The following is a 20,000-nucleotide window of genomic DNA, read 5'->3' as shown; positions in this document are numbered from 1 at the left end:
TTCTGCAGCTTGCTTGGAGACAGATGGTAATAGAGAATAAATATCACACAACAGTGTGTTCCCTCGACACACTCCACCATTACTGTACTTGGGAGCAGAAGTACAGTAATATTTGCAGAGAAGGCACCCTTTGATAATGGCCTAGATTTTCTTTTTTTTAAAGAGTATAACATCACATCATAAAAAAGAATGCTGAAGCAGCAGTAGTATATGCACCAGAGCCCAGTAAATTAAAGAGCAATTTAGTTTTAGACTGAATGGCCAAACGTTTAGATTTTATTCTTATTCGTCGTCTTCTTCTTCTTCTTCTTGCGTGCGTGCGTGTGTGCGTGCGCATGTACGTGTGCATGTGCTGTCAGCAGCATCTGCACACAGGCACACATATGTAGGCTACTGTGTGATTGATTCAATTCAGGAAGAGGGCATGGAGAAACTTGGCGCAAGACTTAATTCCCACGAATGATACGTGAATATTCTGAGACTGATGACTGAAGTGTTTCCACAGCATTCTTCAAAGTGCTTGTTGGCAGTTTAAAAATGTTCTGAGTGAAGTGAGTGAACAATGTTGTTGGACTGATTGGAGTGGAGAAGTGCATTCACAGCACAGGAGAGAAGTGCATCATGGGCGACTCTACACTGTCTTCTAGATGAAGAGAAAGGGCATCTGTACTTTCTATGTTTTGCTGTGTGTGTGTGTGTGTGTGTGTGTGTGTGTGTGTGTGTGTGTGTGTGTGTGTGTGTGTGTGTGTGTGTGTGTGTGTGTGTGTGTTTGCGTGCGTGCGTGCGTGCGTGCGTGCGTGCGTGCGTGCGCGTGAACGAAAGGACTGCAGTGCATGTGTAACTGACATAACTGGAGCAGGTGTGTGGAGGAGTTGTCCCATACACTAGTATTGCGATGGAGAAAATGCTGAGTCTCACTATGCGCATATAAATATAAGTGTGTGTGTGTGTGTGTGTGTGTGTGTGTGTGTGTGTGTGTGTGTGTAAATATAAATATGTCCGTCTCCAATATGAAGATCACGACACTGACCTCATCTAACCCTGGCCTGCATAACCATATACATCATCACCTAGATCTGCATATATGGAGCTGGCCAGCAACTCTACATCTGACCTCAAACCCTTAGATCTCCATATATGGAGCTGACCTGTTCTCACATTCTATATGTTGATCCTACCCCACCTGATCCTCTTCGATGTCTCCCTTTTGTTTGTTTGAATGGACAGGTATCAATATACCTGTCCATTCAAACTCTAGATGGGCCCGCCCCAAAGTTATTAGTGCAGCCGCGCCCGGCAGCCGGCGAAAACTAGAGTTCTTTCTCCACAGGCCCGGAAATTAAGGCCCAGCCCTACCTGGGCCCTCATCAAACCCTGTACACTCAAGACACTGCCCCCGCTGCCACCCTTAGATCTCCATATATGGAGATCACCTGTTCTGACATTCCATATGTTGATCTCACCTCATCAAACCCTGTACACTCAATTCCATATGTTGATCTGACCCCATGCATGCCAAAGCGCCATGCAGCGCTCGCCCAGGCGTCCCCCACGCAGATGCATGCGTGCGACCTCGCCCTTTGGGCGTCTTACTGGTAAATGTAGAGTGCGCATGAGTCACACAGGGCAGGAGGATCACCATGTGAAATTCCATCAGTTCACCAAGCGTACCGTCTTAAGGTATTGGGTTTAAATGGCATGGCGGATTAACACAGCAAGGTGCGGTTTTGGATGACGTCACGTATTAATCATCAAAATGTCAACTGATGAGCTTTACTGAACCGTCTGAGAATTCTGGGATTATGGAGTTATGGAGTTAGGGAGTTATAAGAGGTGATTTCAAAGGCCTGTGAGTTACATTTTTTCAATTTCAAAAACGTATTAATAAAGTACTAAAAAAACACTGTCCCCTCACGTATTAGGAGGACACTATCAGTCACCAGGACCAAGGACGGGTGTTTTCAATTAATCTAACATGGTTAAAATGGAGTTTGAATTTACAATGGGTCTATAGGAATGGGGCAGGGCAGCTAAAATGAATATCTATATCAGTGTTTGAGGTCAGATTTAGAGTTGCTGGCCGGCTCCATATATGCAGATCTATAGGTGATGATCCAGTATTCTCCATGTCTGGCTATCCAGTGTTTGATGAGGTCAGTGTCGTAATCTTCATATATGGAGATGGCCATATATGGGGCATCAACCATATATGGTGGTGTGACATGTCACGAGGCGTAACGGGCTGACGGCCATATGGCGAGACCTGACGGACAGAAGGACGGACAGACAGGTTTTCCAGGCTTTCATTGCGAAGGCAGTGAGCACTTACTATGAGACCTAGCAGATCATGTCTGTCTGTCTGTCTGTCTGTCTGTGCGTGTGTCCCCCCTTTGTGCATTATATGGAGCTGAGTGATTTGTTTGTGATTGATGGAACACACTCCATATTTGGACGTATAGCTGCTTTGGGGACTCCTTATATGGTTATGGCTAAGTTAAAAACTTAATTTAAAAATAACTTAACTTAAAAAAAATTATAACTTAAAAATACGAGCTGCGTTCGCTTCCCGCGTTTGCACTTCTTACTGGTTGTAATCTACAGTCGCAACTAAATCAACTAACTTCACAAAAGCCTGAGTAGACGATAAAATGACAAATATAGATAAGTGAAATATCCCAATTAAAACACCCGCCACATACCACAGCCTAGATGGATTCAACCATATTTGTCTACTAGTCGCAAGAGAGTTTTAAAGGGTTTTTGGATTTATTTTATTTATTTATTTATATGTGGGAGACATCGGGAATCCCCTTTAAGTACTTTGGAGCCTCCATGGGGTTTATACAGTCGCTGGGGACTAAATTGGCAGTGTACTAGATACTCTTAGAGAGTGTACAGTATGCCGCAACTCCAAAGGTCAGAATGGTGTCACCATTACAGCTAATAGCCCACCCACTCATGGATATTTGTCCTTTTCACTCACATGGCTGCATGGGTGTCATATAGTACAAAATGCGTACGTCCACACATCCTCACCTTTAGTCATTCATACTGTACGTAAACACACACACACACACACACACACACACACACACACACACACACACACACACACACACACACACACACACACACACACACACACACACACACACACACACACACACACACACACACACACACACACACACACACTTACACCAATATGCTTTACCTGGCTTAGGTGGCTGGGTTTCCCTTTCAGAAGTCTGGTTGTCTGCTTAGAAAAGTTCAGCTCCCACAACTCAGAAGGTCAGGGAACATTACCTCCCTTTACTCCTCTGCCAACCACTCGCCCACTCCCCACAGCCTTTCCTATTCTCTCTCTTTCTCTACAATGTCAGTTTTGTGACATTGTAGAGATGTCACCAAACATGATGACGTGCTTTCTTGACGTGCGCCCATGAGCAGATATGGCGTGTGCACGTGAGGTAAGAAAACCCCATAGATCACATGAACTGGTATGGAGATGGTTAATTGAGGGTAATGCACTGTAGAAGTTTGTCTCAGGAACTCTTCGAACTATTGGAATCATTCATATATAGTTTTTTTTGTCAAAATAGGGCATTACCAGTCAAAAAAAGTCTGGCATTTGAGAAAAAGGGCGACTTTATTCCTCATTCTTCTTTTCTTTTCTAGCACAAAAAACATTCTGTGTCCCAGCGTGCATCCCTGACTCAGTACGTACTTTTCTGTGCTTCAATAGGCTCAGCATTGTCCCATTGCAAGACTCCCTGCATTTGAAGAATTGAGATCAGCTCAGAGTGGTTTGTGCCCCTTTTCTGGCGGCTATATTTAAAAACACACACACACACACACACACACACACGCACGCACGCACGCACGCACACGCACGCGCACGCACGCACGCGCGCGCACGCACGCACGCACGCACGCACACACACACACACACACACACACACACACACACACACACACACACACACACACACACACACAAACACAAACATTATTGCTTACGGTGGAATACTATATGAATACACTACATCATATCAAATCCAATTGTTGTCTGCTTCTGACGGAATTCTCCGATATAAAACTGGATCACTGTAATCCGTTTTTGACAGCTCCCGTTGCTTAGCCATGCTTCTTCAGCGATCCTAGACATGTTTTGCGCATTCGAACTGCCGTGCGGTGCATACTTAGTTTAGACTAGTCATTGGTTAGACATGGGTTAAGGTATAGGTTTAGGTGTGCTGCCCCGTAGGAGGTTAGGTTTAGGGTGAGGGTTTGAGATAGGTTGTAGTTGTAGGACTAATGACTGGTCTAACCAATGACTAGTCTAAACCAAAAACTGTCTAAACTAAGTACTGTTCACTTCCTTATTTACAGACCATGCCATGACTAAAGTGTCTCTTTACTCTAAATCGGCAATGTTCTGTCATCATTTCTGACTTAATCAAGCATCTCGTTTGGAATATTAACACTTCTAAAGAGAGTAGTAGTAATTAAGAAATAAGGAAGATTTCACCTCCCGGTTTTAGGGGGAAATGGAAGACAGGGCTTTTCAGAGTAAAATTTGCCCATCTGCTTTGCACTATAGCGCCTTTTTTCTGATGAATTTCCCAGCAGACAATTTGTTAACTCCTGGCATTTGGCTGTGCAGAGTGACACAGAGCATGTAGCATTGGGGCATTCATCTTTCTGGTGGCTCCTCATTGTCTCTTTGGGGACACTCAGATCCCATGTCACTGCTGCCATCACGTCCATATTCTGTATACAGTCAGTCAACCAGCAGCTTCCAGTCCAGTGTGGGACTGACCTGGCATCTATGTAAGCAGCATAGCACAACAACACCTGTGTGCCAGGGCCTCAACACTTTTCACCCATACAATAATAACAAGCAGGGTCTGTCTGTCTGTCTGTCTGTCTGTCTGTCTGTCTGTCTGTCTGTCTGTCTGTCTGTCTGTCTGTCTGTCTGTCTGTCTGTCTGTCTGTCTGTCTGTCTGTCTGTCTGTCTGTCTGTCTGTCTGTCTGTCTGTCTGTCTGTCCTCTCCATGCAGTAGAACAAACTCCGTTTGTCTTTGTTTGTGCCAAAAACCAAGTTTCCTAGCAACGGCAGAGGGAGGGAAATGTAAAACATGTGTGCGTGCGTGTGTACATGTGTGCATGCGTGCACATGTGTGCAAATTTCCACACACATTCCATGTCATTTACAGGTATAGAGGGAGGACTGGACAGTCAGACAGAAGGCAGGGAATCGAGTGGAGGAGATAGATAGATAGATAGATAGATAGATAGATAGATAGATAGATAGATAGATAGATAGATAGATAGATAGATAGATAGATAGATAGATAGATAGATAGATAGATAGATAGATAGATAGATAGATAGATAGATAGATAGATAGATAGATAGATAGATAGATCTAGCACAAACAAACAAACAAACACTGAGACAAGCAGATTTCGCGAGAAAAAGGGGTGATTTAAGTGAAGATAAAAGCGGTTATGAATTATGCATGAGCTCACAGTGAATCTGCGCTGAACAGCATTACTGACTGACTGACTGACTGACTGACTGACTGACTGACTGACTGACTGACTGACTGACATCTGTCCAAAAAAGTGCTTTTATCACACATCTGTTGTTTATCATTAATTCTCTCTCTCTCCTATTATTTCAGTTCCACAGGACCATAGTTTTAACTTGTCTTCATTCTCCATCATCCTCTCTTTTCATTTGAGTTCATTTGAGATCAGTTCATCCTCTTGACTTCCTCAGCTATCCTCATATTGTTGTATTTTATCCAATTCCATCGTGCATATTTTTTTTACCCTGGCATGGCTTCCCTATAAAATATATAAAAATAGTAAAAGTAGCATATCTACAAACTTGTAGCATATATATGCGTATTGCATCATGATACAGTACATTGTGAACATGTTGATCTGCCAATTTCATGATTTGTTGACTGATATATAAGTATATGTGCTTTAGTGGTTCATCTTTGCCTCTTGACAGAAGAGAGTATAGCTCTGTTTATCGGTCTGACTCATTTCTCCCACTAATGCACTATACTGACATGTTCTTGTTCTCATTCTCTTGTTCTCATTGTGTGTGTGTGTGTGTGTGTGTGTGTGTGTGTGTGTGTGTGTGTGTGTGTGTGTGTGTGTGTGTGTGTGTGTGTGTGTGTGTGTGTGTGTGTGTGTGTGTGTGTGTGTGTGTGTGTGTGTGTGCGTGCGTGCGTGTGTGTGTGTGTGTGTGTGTGTGTGTGTGTGTGTCTCTCTCTCTCTCTCTCTCTCTCTCTCTCTGGCCCTGCTCTCTACTCCTTTCCTTCATCCCTAGTCCTTTCTCTTTCTCTGTGTACTCTCACCTCCTTTCCATCCATCTACCTCTGTGACTCACCATCATCGCTCTTTACGCTTCACAATCACCTCTCTCCTTCTTTCACCATATCTCTCTCTCTCTCTCTCTCTCTCTCTCTCTCTCTCTCTCTCTCTCTCTCTCTCTCTCTCTCTCTCACCTTACAATATTATATTACAATTTATAATGTAGGCATTTAGCAAAGACTTTATCCAGAGTGACAAATAAAAACACATACGCTGCGAGAACAATGTAGTTCAATAAGGAACTATACACCAGCTAAACAATGAACCTAAGCATCTGTGTAAACAATATGTGCTAAAATCTAAATACAATTCTGTACATTGAAACTATAAGACAGACCGGTGGTTTTCAGCCATTTTGATACCAGGGCCCACTATTTATTCAGCATTTGAACGGACCACCATTTGAGGTTTAGACCCAAAACTAAAGATTTGTTTTATTTCTGTCCACAATTCTATGCTGTATTTAGGAGAGATAACAGGCAAACGTTAATCAAAATATGAAAAAGAGGTGGTGTTCTTCTGGTTGCTTATCAGCGTGATGTGGTCTGTTAAGGTGTCTATAGCATGCTCATCTTTGTCCCGTCCCTCTCAGCTCTCACCAGCATGTGGATCCTGGGTGTTCCATCTCCCGTCCCCCTCCTCGTCCTCCTCCTCTGTGTCTCGTTGCCGGGCTACGGCTGCCGGGCGGCGGACATTCCCGAGGACGCCACGTCGGAGTTCTCGGTCCGACTGTATCACCGGCTGCAGGTGGCGGCGGCCGGAGAGGACAACATCATCTTCTCGCCACTGAGCGTGGCCGTGGCGCTGGGCATGGTGGAGCTGGGAGCCCGGGGCCCGTCCCTGGAGGAGATCCGCCAGGCGGTGGGCTTCGCACACCTGGCCACAGGTTAGACCACTCTTTCCCAAACACTGGGTCGGAAGTCGGGACCCATTTGTGGGTCGCGGACACATAGTTGTGGGTTCCCTTATTTTTACATCAGTAATTATTTTCAGTAATTTCATGAAGAAATAAAAGAAAAATCTAAGACATTCCATAAATTAGAGTAGTGAGTAGTGAAAATAGCAGATCTACAAGTTCACAACGCGGCACGAGTTTGGGTCGCGGGCAAATATCTTATTTCTGTTTTGGGTCACAGGCAAAATAGGTAGGGAACAACGGACCATGTGATCTGATTATGCCACCTTTTGGATTTCAAAGGAACGACCCGCCCCAGTTTGATATGATGTTTTGATTTATTTATTAGATCACCATTAGCTACTGGCTACTGCGCTTTTACAGCTCTACTCTTCCTGGGTTCTCAAACATTACATCAATACTCATGCATTCATTCATACAACAGACTCACCACACGTATACAGAACGCTAACATAGTCAAAACCAGTCTAATACCTCAGTCTAGATTACAATTCAAACGTTGCAAGCTTGTAGATCGGCTACTTTCCCAATACTTTTAAATGTTGACACACTTGTACGACCAGGTAGGGAATTAAGTGACGGAAAAACAAGAAGTGAAATATTGAGATAGACTACAAGTTTTCTGCCCAACATATTATACATTTTACGCTGTCGTGCAGAAACCAGCTCCGATTTCCATATTTTAACTTTTCCAGATTTTTGGTAAATGAATGCCCTAATTGATCATACTATTGACTACATAGTCACACTAAACTAATCACTGTTGAATCAACAAATCGACACGCTTTGTGCTGAGCATTTGTTATTTTTCGACAGAGACGATATTCAGGATATTTCCATAGCCTACTGGCAGCATGCACAAGAAACCTGGCACTGATCGCTCAATTTCTTAGCTCAACTACGTGCGTGGAGGTCCCAGCAGACACTAATCTAAATACACAATACGCAGATGAATCACATAAAAGGGCTTTTTTATATTGGCCAGCTAACCGGGATGAGTGTGTTACATACAGCATGCATCTGAAGTGAACCAAGTAAAACACACACAGTCATACATTGCACTACATTGCATGTAGAGAAATACACACTCACTATTCAGCGACACACGTTCTCTCTCTGAAGCTCCTATACCCCCATTGCTTTCCTGCTTGAATGAATGAATGAATTAATTAATTAATGCATGCATGAATGAACCATTGCAAGCGCTTTGAGTAAACATTCTGTGCAGAGAAAAGCGCTATAAAAATGCAATCCAATATTATTATTATTATTATTAATGTACACACTATACCCCCACACACGTAGCCCTAGCCTACAGTAAATGCTTGAATATATTACGGCACACACACACACACACACACACACACACACACACACACACACACACACACACACACACACACACACACGATTTCACACTTGCATTGCATGCACACAATATTAACATAATCAATGGTCTCCGGGTCTGTACACTTAAAAAGCACCTTAGGGAAATTCCCTCTGAGTGAAGTAAAATGTATTTAATTCCCCAAATCAATGTTTCCTTTTGTTCTCTCTGTGCGTGTGTGCATGCGTGTGTGCGTGTGTGTGTGCATGCGTGTCTGCTCCTCAGACGAGGAGTTCTCCTTGCTCCACAACCTGACGGCCTCGCTGTCGGAGGACGGCGGCCACTACGTGATCCGCTTTGCCAACAGCCTCTTCCTGCAGGAGGGCGTGACCTTCAACCCTGAGTTCCTGCACCTGATGAAGAAGTACTTCCGGGCCGAGGTGGACACGGTGGACTTCGGCGAGTCGGCGGCCGTCGCCGACCACATCAACGGCTGGGTGGAGAACCACACCGAGAGTGAGTTTGTTACAGTATGAGGCTGGGTGGAGAACCACACCGAGAGTGAGTTTGTTACAGTATGAGGCTGGGTGGAGAACCACACCGAGAGTGAGTTTGTTACAGTATGAGGCTGGGTGGAGAACCACACCGAGAGTGAGTTTGTTACAGTATGAGGCTGGGTGGAGAACCACACCGAGAGTGAGTTTGTTACAGTATGAGGCTGGGTGTAGAACCACACCGAGAGTGAGTTTGTTACAGTATGAGGCTGGGTGGAGAACCACACCGAGAGTGAGTTTGTTACAGTATGAGGCTGGGTGGAGAACCACACCGAGAGTGAGTTTGTTACAGTATGAGGCTGGATGGAGAACCACACCGAGAGTGAGTTTGTTACAGTATGAGGCTGGGTGGAGAACCACACCAAGAGTGAGTTTGTTACAGTATGAGGCTGGGTGGAGAACCACACAGAGAGTGAGTTTGTTACAGTATGAGGCTGGGTGGAGAACCACACCGAGAGTGAGTTTGTTACAGTATGAGGCTGGGTGGAGAACCACACCGAGAGTGAGTTTGTTACAGTATGAGGCTGGGTGGAGTACCACACTGAGAGTGAGTTTGTTACAGTATGAGGCTGGGTGGAGAACCACACCGAGAGTGAGTTTGTTACAGTATGAGGTTGGGTGGAGAACCACACCGAGAGTGAGTTTGTTACAGTATGAGGCTGGGTGGAGAACCACACCGAGAGTGAGTTTGTTACAGTATGAGGCTGGGTGGAGAACCACACCGAGAGTGAGTTTGTTACAGTATGAGGCTGGGTGGAGAACCACACAGAGAGTGAGTTTGTTACAGTATGAGGCTGGGTGGAGAACCACACAGAGAGTGAGTTTGTTACAGTATGAGGCTGGGTGTAGAACCACACAGAGAGTGAGTTTGTTACAGTATGAGGCTGGGTGTAGAACCACACAGAGAGTGAGTTTGTTACAGTGTGAGGCTGGGTGGAGAACCACACAGAGAGTGAGTTTGTTACAGTATGAGGCTGGGTGGAGAACCACACAGAGAGTGAGTTTGTTACAGTGTGAGGCTGGGTGGAGAACCACACAGAGAGTGAGTTTGTTACAGTATGAGGCTGGGTGTAGAACCACACAGAGAGTGAGTTTGTTACAGTATGAGGTTGGGTGGAGAACCACACAGAGAGTGAGTTTGTTACAGTATGAGGCTGGGTGGAGAACCACACAGAGAGTGAGTTTGTTACAGTATGAGGCTGGGTGGAGAACCACACAGAGAGTGAGTTTGTTACAGTGTATGAGTCTTGGTATGTCTTGTTTCCATCAATATAGTGAGGAGTTTATAGCAGTGGTGCTCAACCTGTGGCTGTGGGCTAACTTACAGCCTAACACTGGTGGGTTGCGAGGGTATTGCAAAGTGGGGCCCCAAATACTACGATTTTAATGATAGTGATACAAATTAAAAAAACTTAACGTATACTGGATTTAACCGCTTTAAATCCCACTATAGGCTACAGTACTTAACTTTGACCGGGGTCCCACAGGACTCTATACTAGATCATAGATAGACATAGAGTTATCTCTTAGCCGAAAATAGCGCACAGCACGTCACGTTGTGATGCGTCGTGAGCTTCTAGATCGGCTATTGCTGTTTATAATGTTCGCTCCCGGAATAGGGATGCTAGGATTCAATTTCTTAATGAACACTTTCTAAGAATAGGAAAGGTGAGGAGGTTGAGGGTCGAACCGGTTCTTTAATAAAGACTTTTACGCCGTTTGCAATTGGTTGAAGGAGACCATATGGGCCTACGATATTAGGACCTTTTCGCTATACAGTATGTAGCCGAGCACTTTCCGTTCAAGTAGTACTGGTATACAATATATTGTACCATATAGGCTAAACCCCATCTAGGAGCTCACAGCGTGTCACGTTGCGACACATTGTGAGCTTCTAGATCGACTATTGCTAATTATAATGTTCGCTCCCGGAATAGGGACACTATAGGATAAGTGGGTAAATGAACACTGAGGATTGTCACTGTGCACGTGTTCCTCCTTGCAGGCAAGATCCGTGAGCTGTTGTCGGCGGAGGACTTCAGCAGCATCACTAGGCTCACCCTGGTGAACGCTGTCTACTTCAGAGGCTCCTGGAAGAACCAGTTCCGACCAGAAAACACCAGAACCTTCTCCTTCAGCAAGGACGACGGCTCCGAGGTCCAGACCCTCATGATGTACCAGCAGGGAGACTTCTACTACGGTAATGATGAGTGGTGGAAAGTAACTAAGTACATTTACTCAAGTAGCCTACTGTACTACAATTTTGAGGTTGAGGTTACTTGAGTATTTTCAATCTCAGAGGCAAATATTGTACTCCACTACATTTATTTACTTTAGATTATTATTACAAAACATATACATTAACCACTTCAACAACACATTGCGACGCATTGTGAGCTTGTAGATCGGCTATTTTCAAAAGATTTTTATACATTTGAAAACTTGAAATGGGACATTCTGTATAATGACTTTTACTTTTGGTACTTAAAATTTGATGGCAATACCTTTTTGCCATTTTGAATTACGGACTTTTACTTGTAACGTAGTAGGCTACTTCTATATTGCAGTATTGATACTTTTATTTAAATAAAAAATGTGAGTACGGTAGCTATTTTTTCCACCACTGGTACTGATGAGCAGTTGTATGCATGCAGTATTACATACTGTACATTATGACATACTGTATGTATTACATTGTCTCCATGCATGTCCAAAACTGTTACTTTTCAGGAAATGGAGCAAAAAAGGAAGCTGTGCTCCAATGGATCAAACGTAGTCATTATTTAGTCACAGGCTCTTGTTTTCATTGATAAAATATTCATAAAACCCACAAACAGACTTAAACTGGCATCTCTATTTTGTGTATGTCAATTAAGGCAGGCAAAGTTTTTCAAATATTTGTCATAAATACATAAATGGTAAATGGTGCATTTATATAGCTCCTTTATCCAAAGGGAGATACAGTAAAAGGAGTCTGCCCCCCACAGTGACAATATACTGTACAATGCATATGTACAGAATACATAATGTGTGTATGAGGGAGATGAGAGGAGGTGTATGTATATTTCATTGTGGTTCTGGGTGAACACATAATATTTGAATGCGGCGCTGTGCATTTGTGAGAAGAACTGAGAAGATAGACGCAGTGTGTTTGGTGTGTTTATTATCTAGGGCCCATGTTGTTTCCAGGGTGTCTCTAGACATTACATTGTTTCATATTTCCGGAGGTTATTTCAAATGTTAATCAGAGATCTGAAATATTCATATCATGTGGAATATTATTCCCTGTATATTTCCCCATTGTGGATCCGGAGGCAGTTTATTGGTTTTTTTTAATTATTTTTGGCCTTCTTTGGTATTGTCTGGCTATACTCTTTTATACTACACTGCAATTGAACTGTTTTATTCTTTATCTGTGCCCTTGAGTGTGTGCGCAGTAGGGTTGTATTAGTTGCTGCAGTTTTTAATGTTTTTGCTGTAATTCCAAAATATAGTACTGTTACTGATTCAACAGAAAGTCCATTTAAGAAGAGCATAATTGTGCCTTGACCTTCATTCAATACCACCAAGAGCACACAATAAACCAACTAAATGGAAAAAGCGGTACTCCAAAATAAAAGATGCAAGACTGGCTCAGACGCTATTTCTAAAAAGTGAGCACCCACTGGTTTGTAGGGGATTACGCCCATGCTGCTCTAAACCCTGTAGAACACTATGCACTGAGAGGATGTTCAGCTGCTCTAAACCCAGAGGTAGAACACTATGCACTGAGAGGATGTTCTTCAGCTGCTCTAAACCCAGAGGTAGAACACTATGCACTGAGAGGATGTTCAGCTGCTCTAAACCCTGTAGAACACTATGCACTGAGAGGATGTTCAGCTGCTCTAAACCCTGAGGTAGAACACTATGCACTGAGAGGATGTTCAGCTGCTCTAAACCCTGTAGAACACTATGCACTGAGAGGATGTTCAGCTGCTCTAAACCCTGAGGTAGAACACTATGCACTGAGAGGATGTTCAGCTGCTCTAAACCCTGAGGTAGAACACTATGCACTGAGAGGATGTTCAGCTGCTCTAAACCCTGAGGTAGAACACTATGCACTGAGAGGATGTTCAGCTGCTCTAAACCCTGTAGAACACTATGCACTGAGAGGATGTTCAGCTGCTCTAAACCCTGAGGTAGAACACTATGCACTGAGAGGATGTTCAGCTGCTCTAAACCCTGTAGAACACTATGCACTGAGAGGATGTTCAGCTGCTCTAAACCCTGAGGTAGAACACTATGCACTGAGAGGATGTTCAGCTGCTCTAAACCCTGTAGAACACTATGCACTGAGAGGATGTTCAGCTGCTCTAAACCCTGAGGTAGAACACTATGCACTGAGAGGATGTTCAGCTGCTCTAAACCCTGTAGAACACTATGCACTGAGAGGATGTTCAGCTGCTCTAAACCCTGTAGAACACTATGCACTGAGAGGATGTTCAGCTGCTCTAAACCCTGAGGTAGAACACTATGCACTGAGAGGATGTTCAGCTGCTCTAAACCCTGTAGAACACTATGCACTGAGAGGATGTTCAGCTGCTCTAAACCCTGTAGAACACTATGCACTGAGAGGATGTTCAGCTGCTCTAAACCCTGAGGTAGAACACTATGCACTGAGAGGATGTTCAGCAGTTTCAGACCCCATTTTTACTCTGTTTTTAAAAAACATTTTTCATTCTATTGTTTTTGCCTTATTGAGTATCTTCAAAAGAGAAATAGTGTTTGTGAATGTCAACAAAGCCTGACTGTTAATTGTGCTGTAGTAGCTGCATCTGAAGGAAGTTATCATCAGGTCTTGGAGATGGTATAAAATGTGTGTGTGTGTGTGTGTGTGTGTGTGTGTGTGTGTGTGTGTGTGGGTGTGTGTGTGTGTGTGTGTGGGTGTGCGTGTGTGTGTGGGTGCGCGGGTGCGTGCATTGGTGCGCACGTGCATGTTGGCAAGGGAGAGCAAAATGTTCTATGCTGTTCGAAGAAATTGAATTGCAGTATCCTTCCAAACATAAGGATTACACCCACGCACAGAAAAACACTGAGAAGCGTACTCACTGGGAGGTAAACTAAGGGCTCTATTTTCGTGTCCACTAAACCCCTTATCACTAAACTTATTTGCCTTTTTTTACTATTTTGAAAAACATTTTTGAATTGTTCAACTAGCCAATCTACTTTGACATGTTGTGAGCTTGTAGACTAGCTTGTAAACTGGCCACTACTGGCCACTATTTAGTGGTGACGAAAATGGAGCCCTATAAGAGTCCTGCACACTGCGATAAAAAATAACAATAGGTTTTCTTATGTGAGGTACCAACCGTATGACTTTTTATTATATTTCACGTAAGGAATTAACTCAGAAAGGTGCAGTGCAGCGAACATCAGCATATTAGGATAGAGATTGTGATAGATAAGATGTGTTATCTCTAGGATCACAGTTTGTTCATTTGACCCTGAGAGTGTACAGAGAGTGTACAGTTGGAACCAAATGGACCCATACGTGTCTGTATGCATTCGCTCACATGGTCGGTCGGTGGTGTAATATGCCCCCCTCTCGCCCTCCCTTCCGCTCTGCCAGGCGAGTTCAGCGACGGCTCCCAGGAGGCGGGCGGTGTGTACCAGGTGCTGGAGATGCCCTACGAGGGAGAGGACATGTCCATGATGATCGTCCTGCCCCGGCAGGAGGTGCCCCTGGCCTCCCTGGAGCCCATCATCAAAGCACCGCTCCTGGAGGAGTGGGCCAACAACGTCAAGAGGCAGAAAGTAGAGGTCTACATGCCACGGTGAGATAGACACGCACGCACGCACGCACGCGCATGCACACACACACACGCACACACACACACACACACACACACACACACACACACACACACACACACACACACACACACACACACACACACACACACACACACACATAAATCCAGACCGCAACACAATGACCTTTGAAAACATTTGCTCCTAAGTTGTTTCAGATGCACTCTGTGCCAGAAACATGTGGTGTTTATCAAACAGTTTCTGGCTTGGAAATGCAGTTTGCCCTTGTGTGTCATTGCAAAGTCCATAAGTCTCCATTATGCATATCATAGCACTATCTGGTGCATTTGTTTGTGGAGTTAAAGATTGGGCTGAATTGTTCCATTAATTGTCACGATGTGGTTCTGGAGGTGTAGGACTCAGGTGCAGAACGAACCAGGCACAGGCAGAGAGGAGTGAATTCAAGTGATTTTAATTCTCAAAAACAAACTGACAAGGAACTGAAAACACTGGGGCATATAAATAGACAAGACTAACTACACACAGGTGAACTGAAACACACAATCAACACTGGGATAGGCTAACAGGCAACAGAACACATATACAGGGAGGTGAGACAAGGCAGGAGACAGAAAACAAGGCAGACAGGATATCACAGAACACTATTACAAGATAAGGTACAGAACACAAATACAAGTAATAAGTCCCAAAACACAGACAAAGTCCAAGGGCAGAGGAGCGTACCAGTTCCATTTCAGCATTATTGAATTTAGTTTTTCTTTTCAGAGCTGGTTGAGGGGCGTATATCTAATGTGCGGCTGAGCATAGACATGGTAACGCCTGCCTCTGATTGGCTTACCGACACTGCCCGTCTTGACTGTCCAATGAGGTGGATATAGTTACGGTATGCTGGATAGTCCGATCTCTGCTGAATGATTGATTGAACATGTACGCCGTAATATGGTTTGATTTGGGTGTGTTCTAAATAAAGTGTTTGTGTTGATTATTGTGTAATTTATTTGTATGTGTAAACGTGAAACATTATTGTATTAAGTACACACCACAGTAGTAGTAGCCTACATCGTACACGTGTGTTCAATCAATTATTCAATCAAAGCAAACGGCATAAACAATATTAGTTTGGCTCTTCTACAAAGATAAAACGTACAAGTTAGTTACAAGGCTGTATTCTCGCATTCTGTCGTGCGTGCCAAGCTGTCATTCTCTTGTATTATTTTCCCACCACGGAGTAACTGCGCATCTTAGGACAGTGTCAGTAGACAGTAGGCCAATTAGAGGCAGACGGGGCGTTACCGTGTCTATGCTCAGCTGCACATTCGATATATGCGGCTGAGGGCCCTCAACCAGCTAAGGTCCCTCAACCAGCTCTGAAAAGAAAAACTAACTACCATATTGCACAGATTCCACAATTCAACTGCAACTTAAATATAATAACAACTGTGACTAGAAGGCAGTTCCATTTGCTGACAGTGTAGTTAGCTGCTAGCGTAGTAAATCAGTAAATCACAGAAAAACTGTGTGTGAATGTGGCTGTGAGTACTGTACTGTACTGTACCCTGTTCAGGTTCAAAGTGGAGCAGAAGGTAGACCTGAGGGACACTCTGCAGTCTCTGGGCATCAGGAACATCTTCACCAAGGATGCTGACCTCTCTGCCATGACTGGTGAGATGACAGGAACACACGCGCACACACACACACGCACGCACGCACGCACGCACGCACGCACGCACGCACGCACGCACGCACGCACGCACGCACGCACGCACACACACACACACACACACACACACACACACACACACACACACACACACACACACACACACACACACACACACGTTCAGCAGCATCTAACATAAAACCCTAATGGATTCATATTTCATAAAAGCAAACCCCCACTTTTTCCTTCAACTGGTTGTCTGTAGAACAGCAGGAACATAATGCGCTAGTGTGGGCTGGGGGCTCTTTTCATGCTATTTCACAAATGCATGATAGGATTGGAACTCAACTGGCCCGACAAAAACCTTCTCAATTAGTATGAATCAACTAGCATTTACTACTTACTACCAATATGGTAGTGGAGTTTAGTGCATATACCGTTTTAGTTTGAGATTACTTATCAGCAGCAACTCATTCTCTCACAAACTCCCTCACATCACAACAAGTGGCTTTCTCACTGAATCAATTGTGCTTTTGTGCACATCTGTGTCTGTGTGTGTATCTCTGTGTGTGTGCGTGCGTGCGTGCGTTTCCCAGATGGTAAGGACCTGTATGTTGGAAAGGCAGTGCAGAAGGCCTACCTAGAGGTGACTGAGGAGGGCTCCGAGGGAGCTGCTGGATCAGGTAAGCTTCGCCACCACCATCGTAATCGTCATAATTAAAAGGGATATTTCAAGAAATAGAGTCCGCAGCACTGGTAGGAAAAGCTCAGCTCCACTGGTTTATTGATTCAACGTTTCGATCACTGGGATCTTCTTCAGGAATAGTGTGACACCCAGTAGTGCACCTTTATACAAGAGTACAGCTGATTGGCTATAGCGATGAGTGGTGACTAATGCCACCTGAGCCCAAACCAATTATCCAATTCTCCAATTTCACAATAATAATAAACATGACAAGTTTAAGTACAGTATACAAAAATACAAACAAGGTACAGAATGTATACACAATATGCTATATAAGCACAAGAATACACAGACTAAATTCAGTATACAATACTGAATACTGAGTATAGGACACAAATAAATTGTCATGGATAGCAGTAAAGCAGTAGTATATTTCAATTTCAAACATGTTTAGGGTCCTTTTAACGTCTCCTCAGGCTTTTGTGAGCATACTAGACAGTTTAGAAGTTGCTTGATTCAGTATTTAGACATTATTGTTAGACACGCCCCTATACAAACCCATTGTAACTTCAAACTCTATTTTAACCATGCTGATAGAAGAATTGATAACACCTGCCTGTCATTGTTTTTTTATTTTTGGGGCTTTTTGCCTTTATTGATAGATCACAGTAGGATTACCAGCCTAGGTGCCTGGACCGCTAGGCCAGCCCGAGCCATCTCAAAGACACCTACGTAACAACTTAAACCCTATATGGTTGACAGGAATGGCTCCAGGCTTCATACTGTACTGCATGTGACTTTTCTGTTCCTGTGCGGGGAAAGCTTTCGCTGAAAATAGGCAATCGACAAGCTTACAACGCATTGCAACACTTGTCCATCTGCTATGTTCTGCAAAAACCTTCCCCACAATATGGATGCTGTGGTTTATGGTGTCTCTCTTGTGGTGTCTCTTGTCTGCCCTGAGAAGGCCATGATTGGGCTTGAACATGTTGGCATTTATTTGTATAAAATGTCATATATACAAGTTCCATACAATACAGTAGCCTGCATACATGGTTTAAGGTGCTCAGAATCTCTCAAATATCATTAAACACTGCCACCATTTGTTAGTGTGTATTAGTCACAAAGGAGTCCCCATCACACACCTCTCTCTCTCTCCCTCTCCCTCTCCCTCCCCCTCTCTCTCTCTCTCTCTCTCTCTCTCTCAGGAATGATAGCCCTGACGAGGACCTTGGTTTTGTATCCACAAGTCATGGCAGACCACCCATTCTTTTTTGTCATCAGAAACCGGAGGACAGGTGTGTATGTGTACTTATTGCAGTGGCTATCAATTTATTTTATGTCAAGGACCCCCATAACTCTGAAAGTGAACACATGGAACAGAATGGACTGTTCGAGGGTCCAAAGGGTCGATTTGGAACCCCCTTAAAGAACCAATAGGGTACCACACTTTGAGAACCATTGACTTCATATGTGTGACTAGAGAGTGCATTCAGGGGTGGATCTACCAGTTGCACGGATGGGCACTGACCCACCCTGTGATCTGATTGGCCCACAGTGTGCCCGCCCAAGTCTCATTGGTTCTGAATAGCGTCAGTCAAAGAGGATTTAATTTACCTTTGTCCAGCATGGAACCTCATATTTGTAAAACAAAACCAGTGCACTTTGTGATCCATAGCAAGCTAACACCATGGAAAACCATGGTCAGACCGTGACTGACCACAGACTCGCAAACGAGTAGAGTGATGAGAGATGAGTGTGAGCCTGTGCGTCCATCCATGCATGCGTGTGCGTGGTGCGTGTGTGTGCGTGCTTGCTGCTGTTTCAACTCAGCCAGTGTGTGTTGTGATGTTTTTATAGTGGAAAAATTGTGATGATAATAAATATGATACATTGTGCAGCCTACTGTCTACCCACTATCTCTAGACCACTACACTAGTATACATATACTCCACAATTCACAACAAACACCTGCTTGCAAATTTCAGCTTCTTAGCATCGAAAATAATCGGAAATAACAAAGACCTTGTGACCTTTTGTACTATTTTTCATGGTGCGAATGAATAAAACTAACAGAAACCTTAGAGTGCTTCAACACGTTAGAGTCCAACAGAGCCATAGTCTTTGGATGTGGATGAGAACATGATGCTGTTTAGTAACCGACAGAAAAACCGTATGTCACACTCTGGTCTGAGTGAAGGTAGTGTAGGCCAAAATTGGCACTGAACCAGCTCTCAGAATACTCCCAAAATGATCAAAATGGCAAAATACCAAAAATAGCAAGCAGTGTTTTCTATGCAAAAACAATCAGTTTGAATGGTTATTCAAACAAACCAAACACAAACAAGGTATTTACAGCCCACTGCACTGGCCAGGTTGGCTCTTTCAAGGTCTGCTCCGCTCCCTACAATGTTGATTGCTGGGCAGTGGCAGGTGCTCCTTATAAAGTCTAGGCCCCTCCCATTTATTTTAGACCAAACCAACCCCGGATTGATTCCACAATCGAACCAGTGCATCAATGTCCAGAGACATCACAAATCATTCATAAGTCATATACACATTTTAAAGTGTCACATACTACTCTATAAATGATTCCCATAATATAATCAAAGTCAAGAGTTCTCTAAACACAACCTTCCCACTGTTGGCATG

The 20,000-nt window shown here is 43.9% G+C and overlaps 1 protein-coding gene across 1 annotated transcript in view; it reads left to right on the top strand.

Moving 5' to 3' along the window:
* The window catches only part of serpini1 (serpin peptidase inhibitor, clade I (neuroserpin), member 1), a 30,666-nt gene that overhangs the window by 9,277 nt on the left and 1,389 nt on the right, over positions 1–20,000 (top strand). The window contains exons 2-8 of the mRNA XM_080771462.1: positions 6,988–7,281; positions 8,924–9,154; positions 11,198–11,392; positions 14,801–15,005; positions 16,568–16,665; positions 17,260–17,346; positions 18,557–18,646. Of these exons, the coding sequence (XP_080627588.1) occupies positions 6,999–7,281; positions 8,924–9,154; positions 11,198–11,392; positions 14,801–15,005; positions 16,568–16,665; positions 17,260–17,346; positions 18,557–18,646 (1,189 nt within the window). The 5' untranslated portion in view covers positions 6,988–6,998. The remainder of the gene's footprint in view (positions 1–6,987; positions 7,282–8,923; positions 9,155–11,197; positions 11,393–14,800; positions 15,006–16,567; positions 16,666–17,259; positions 17,347–18,556; positions 18,647–20,000) is intronic.

The sequence above is a fragment of the Protomyctophum bolini genome (assembly GCF_963924005.1).
Source record: "Protomyctophum bolini genome assembly, chromosome: 9".
NCBI classification, from domain to species: domain Eukaryota; kingdom Metazoa; phylum Chordata; class Actinopteri; order Myctophiformes; family Myctophidae; genus Protomyctophum; species Protomyctophum bolini.
The sequence above is the reverse complement of the archived record's forward strand: the minus strand, read 5'-3'. Positions and strand labels throughout refer to the sequence as shown.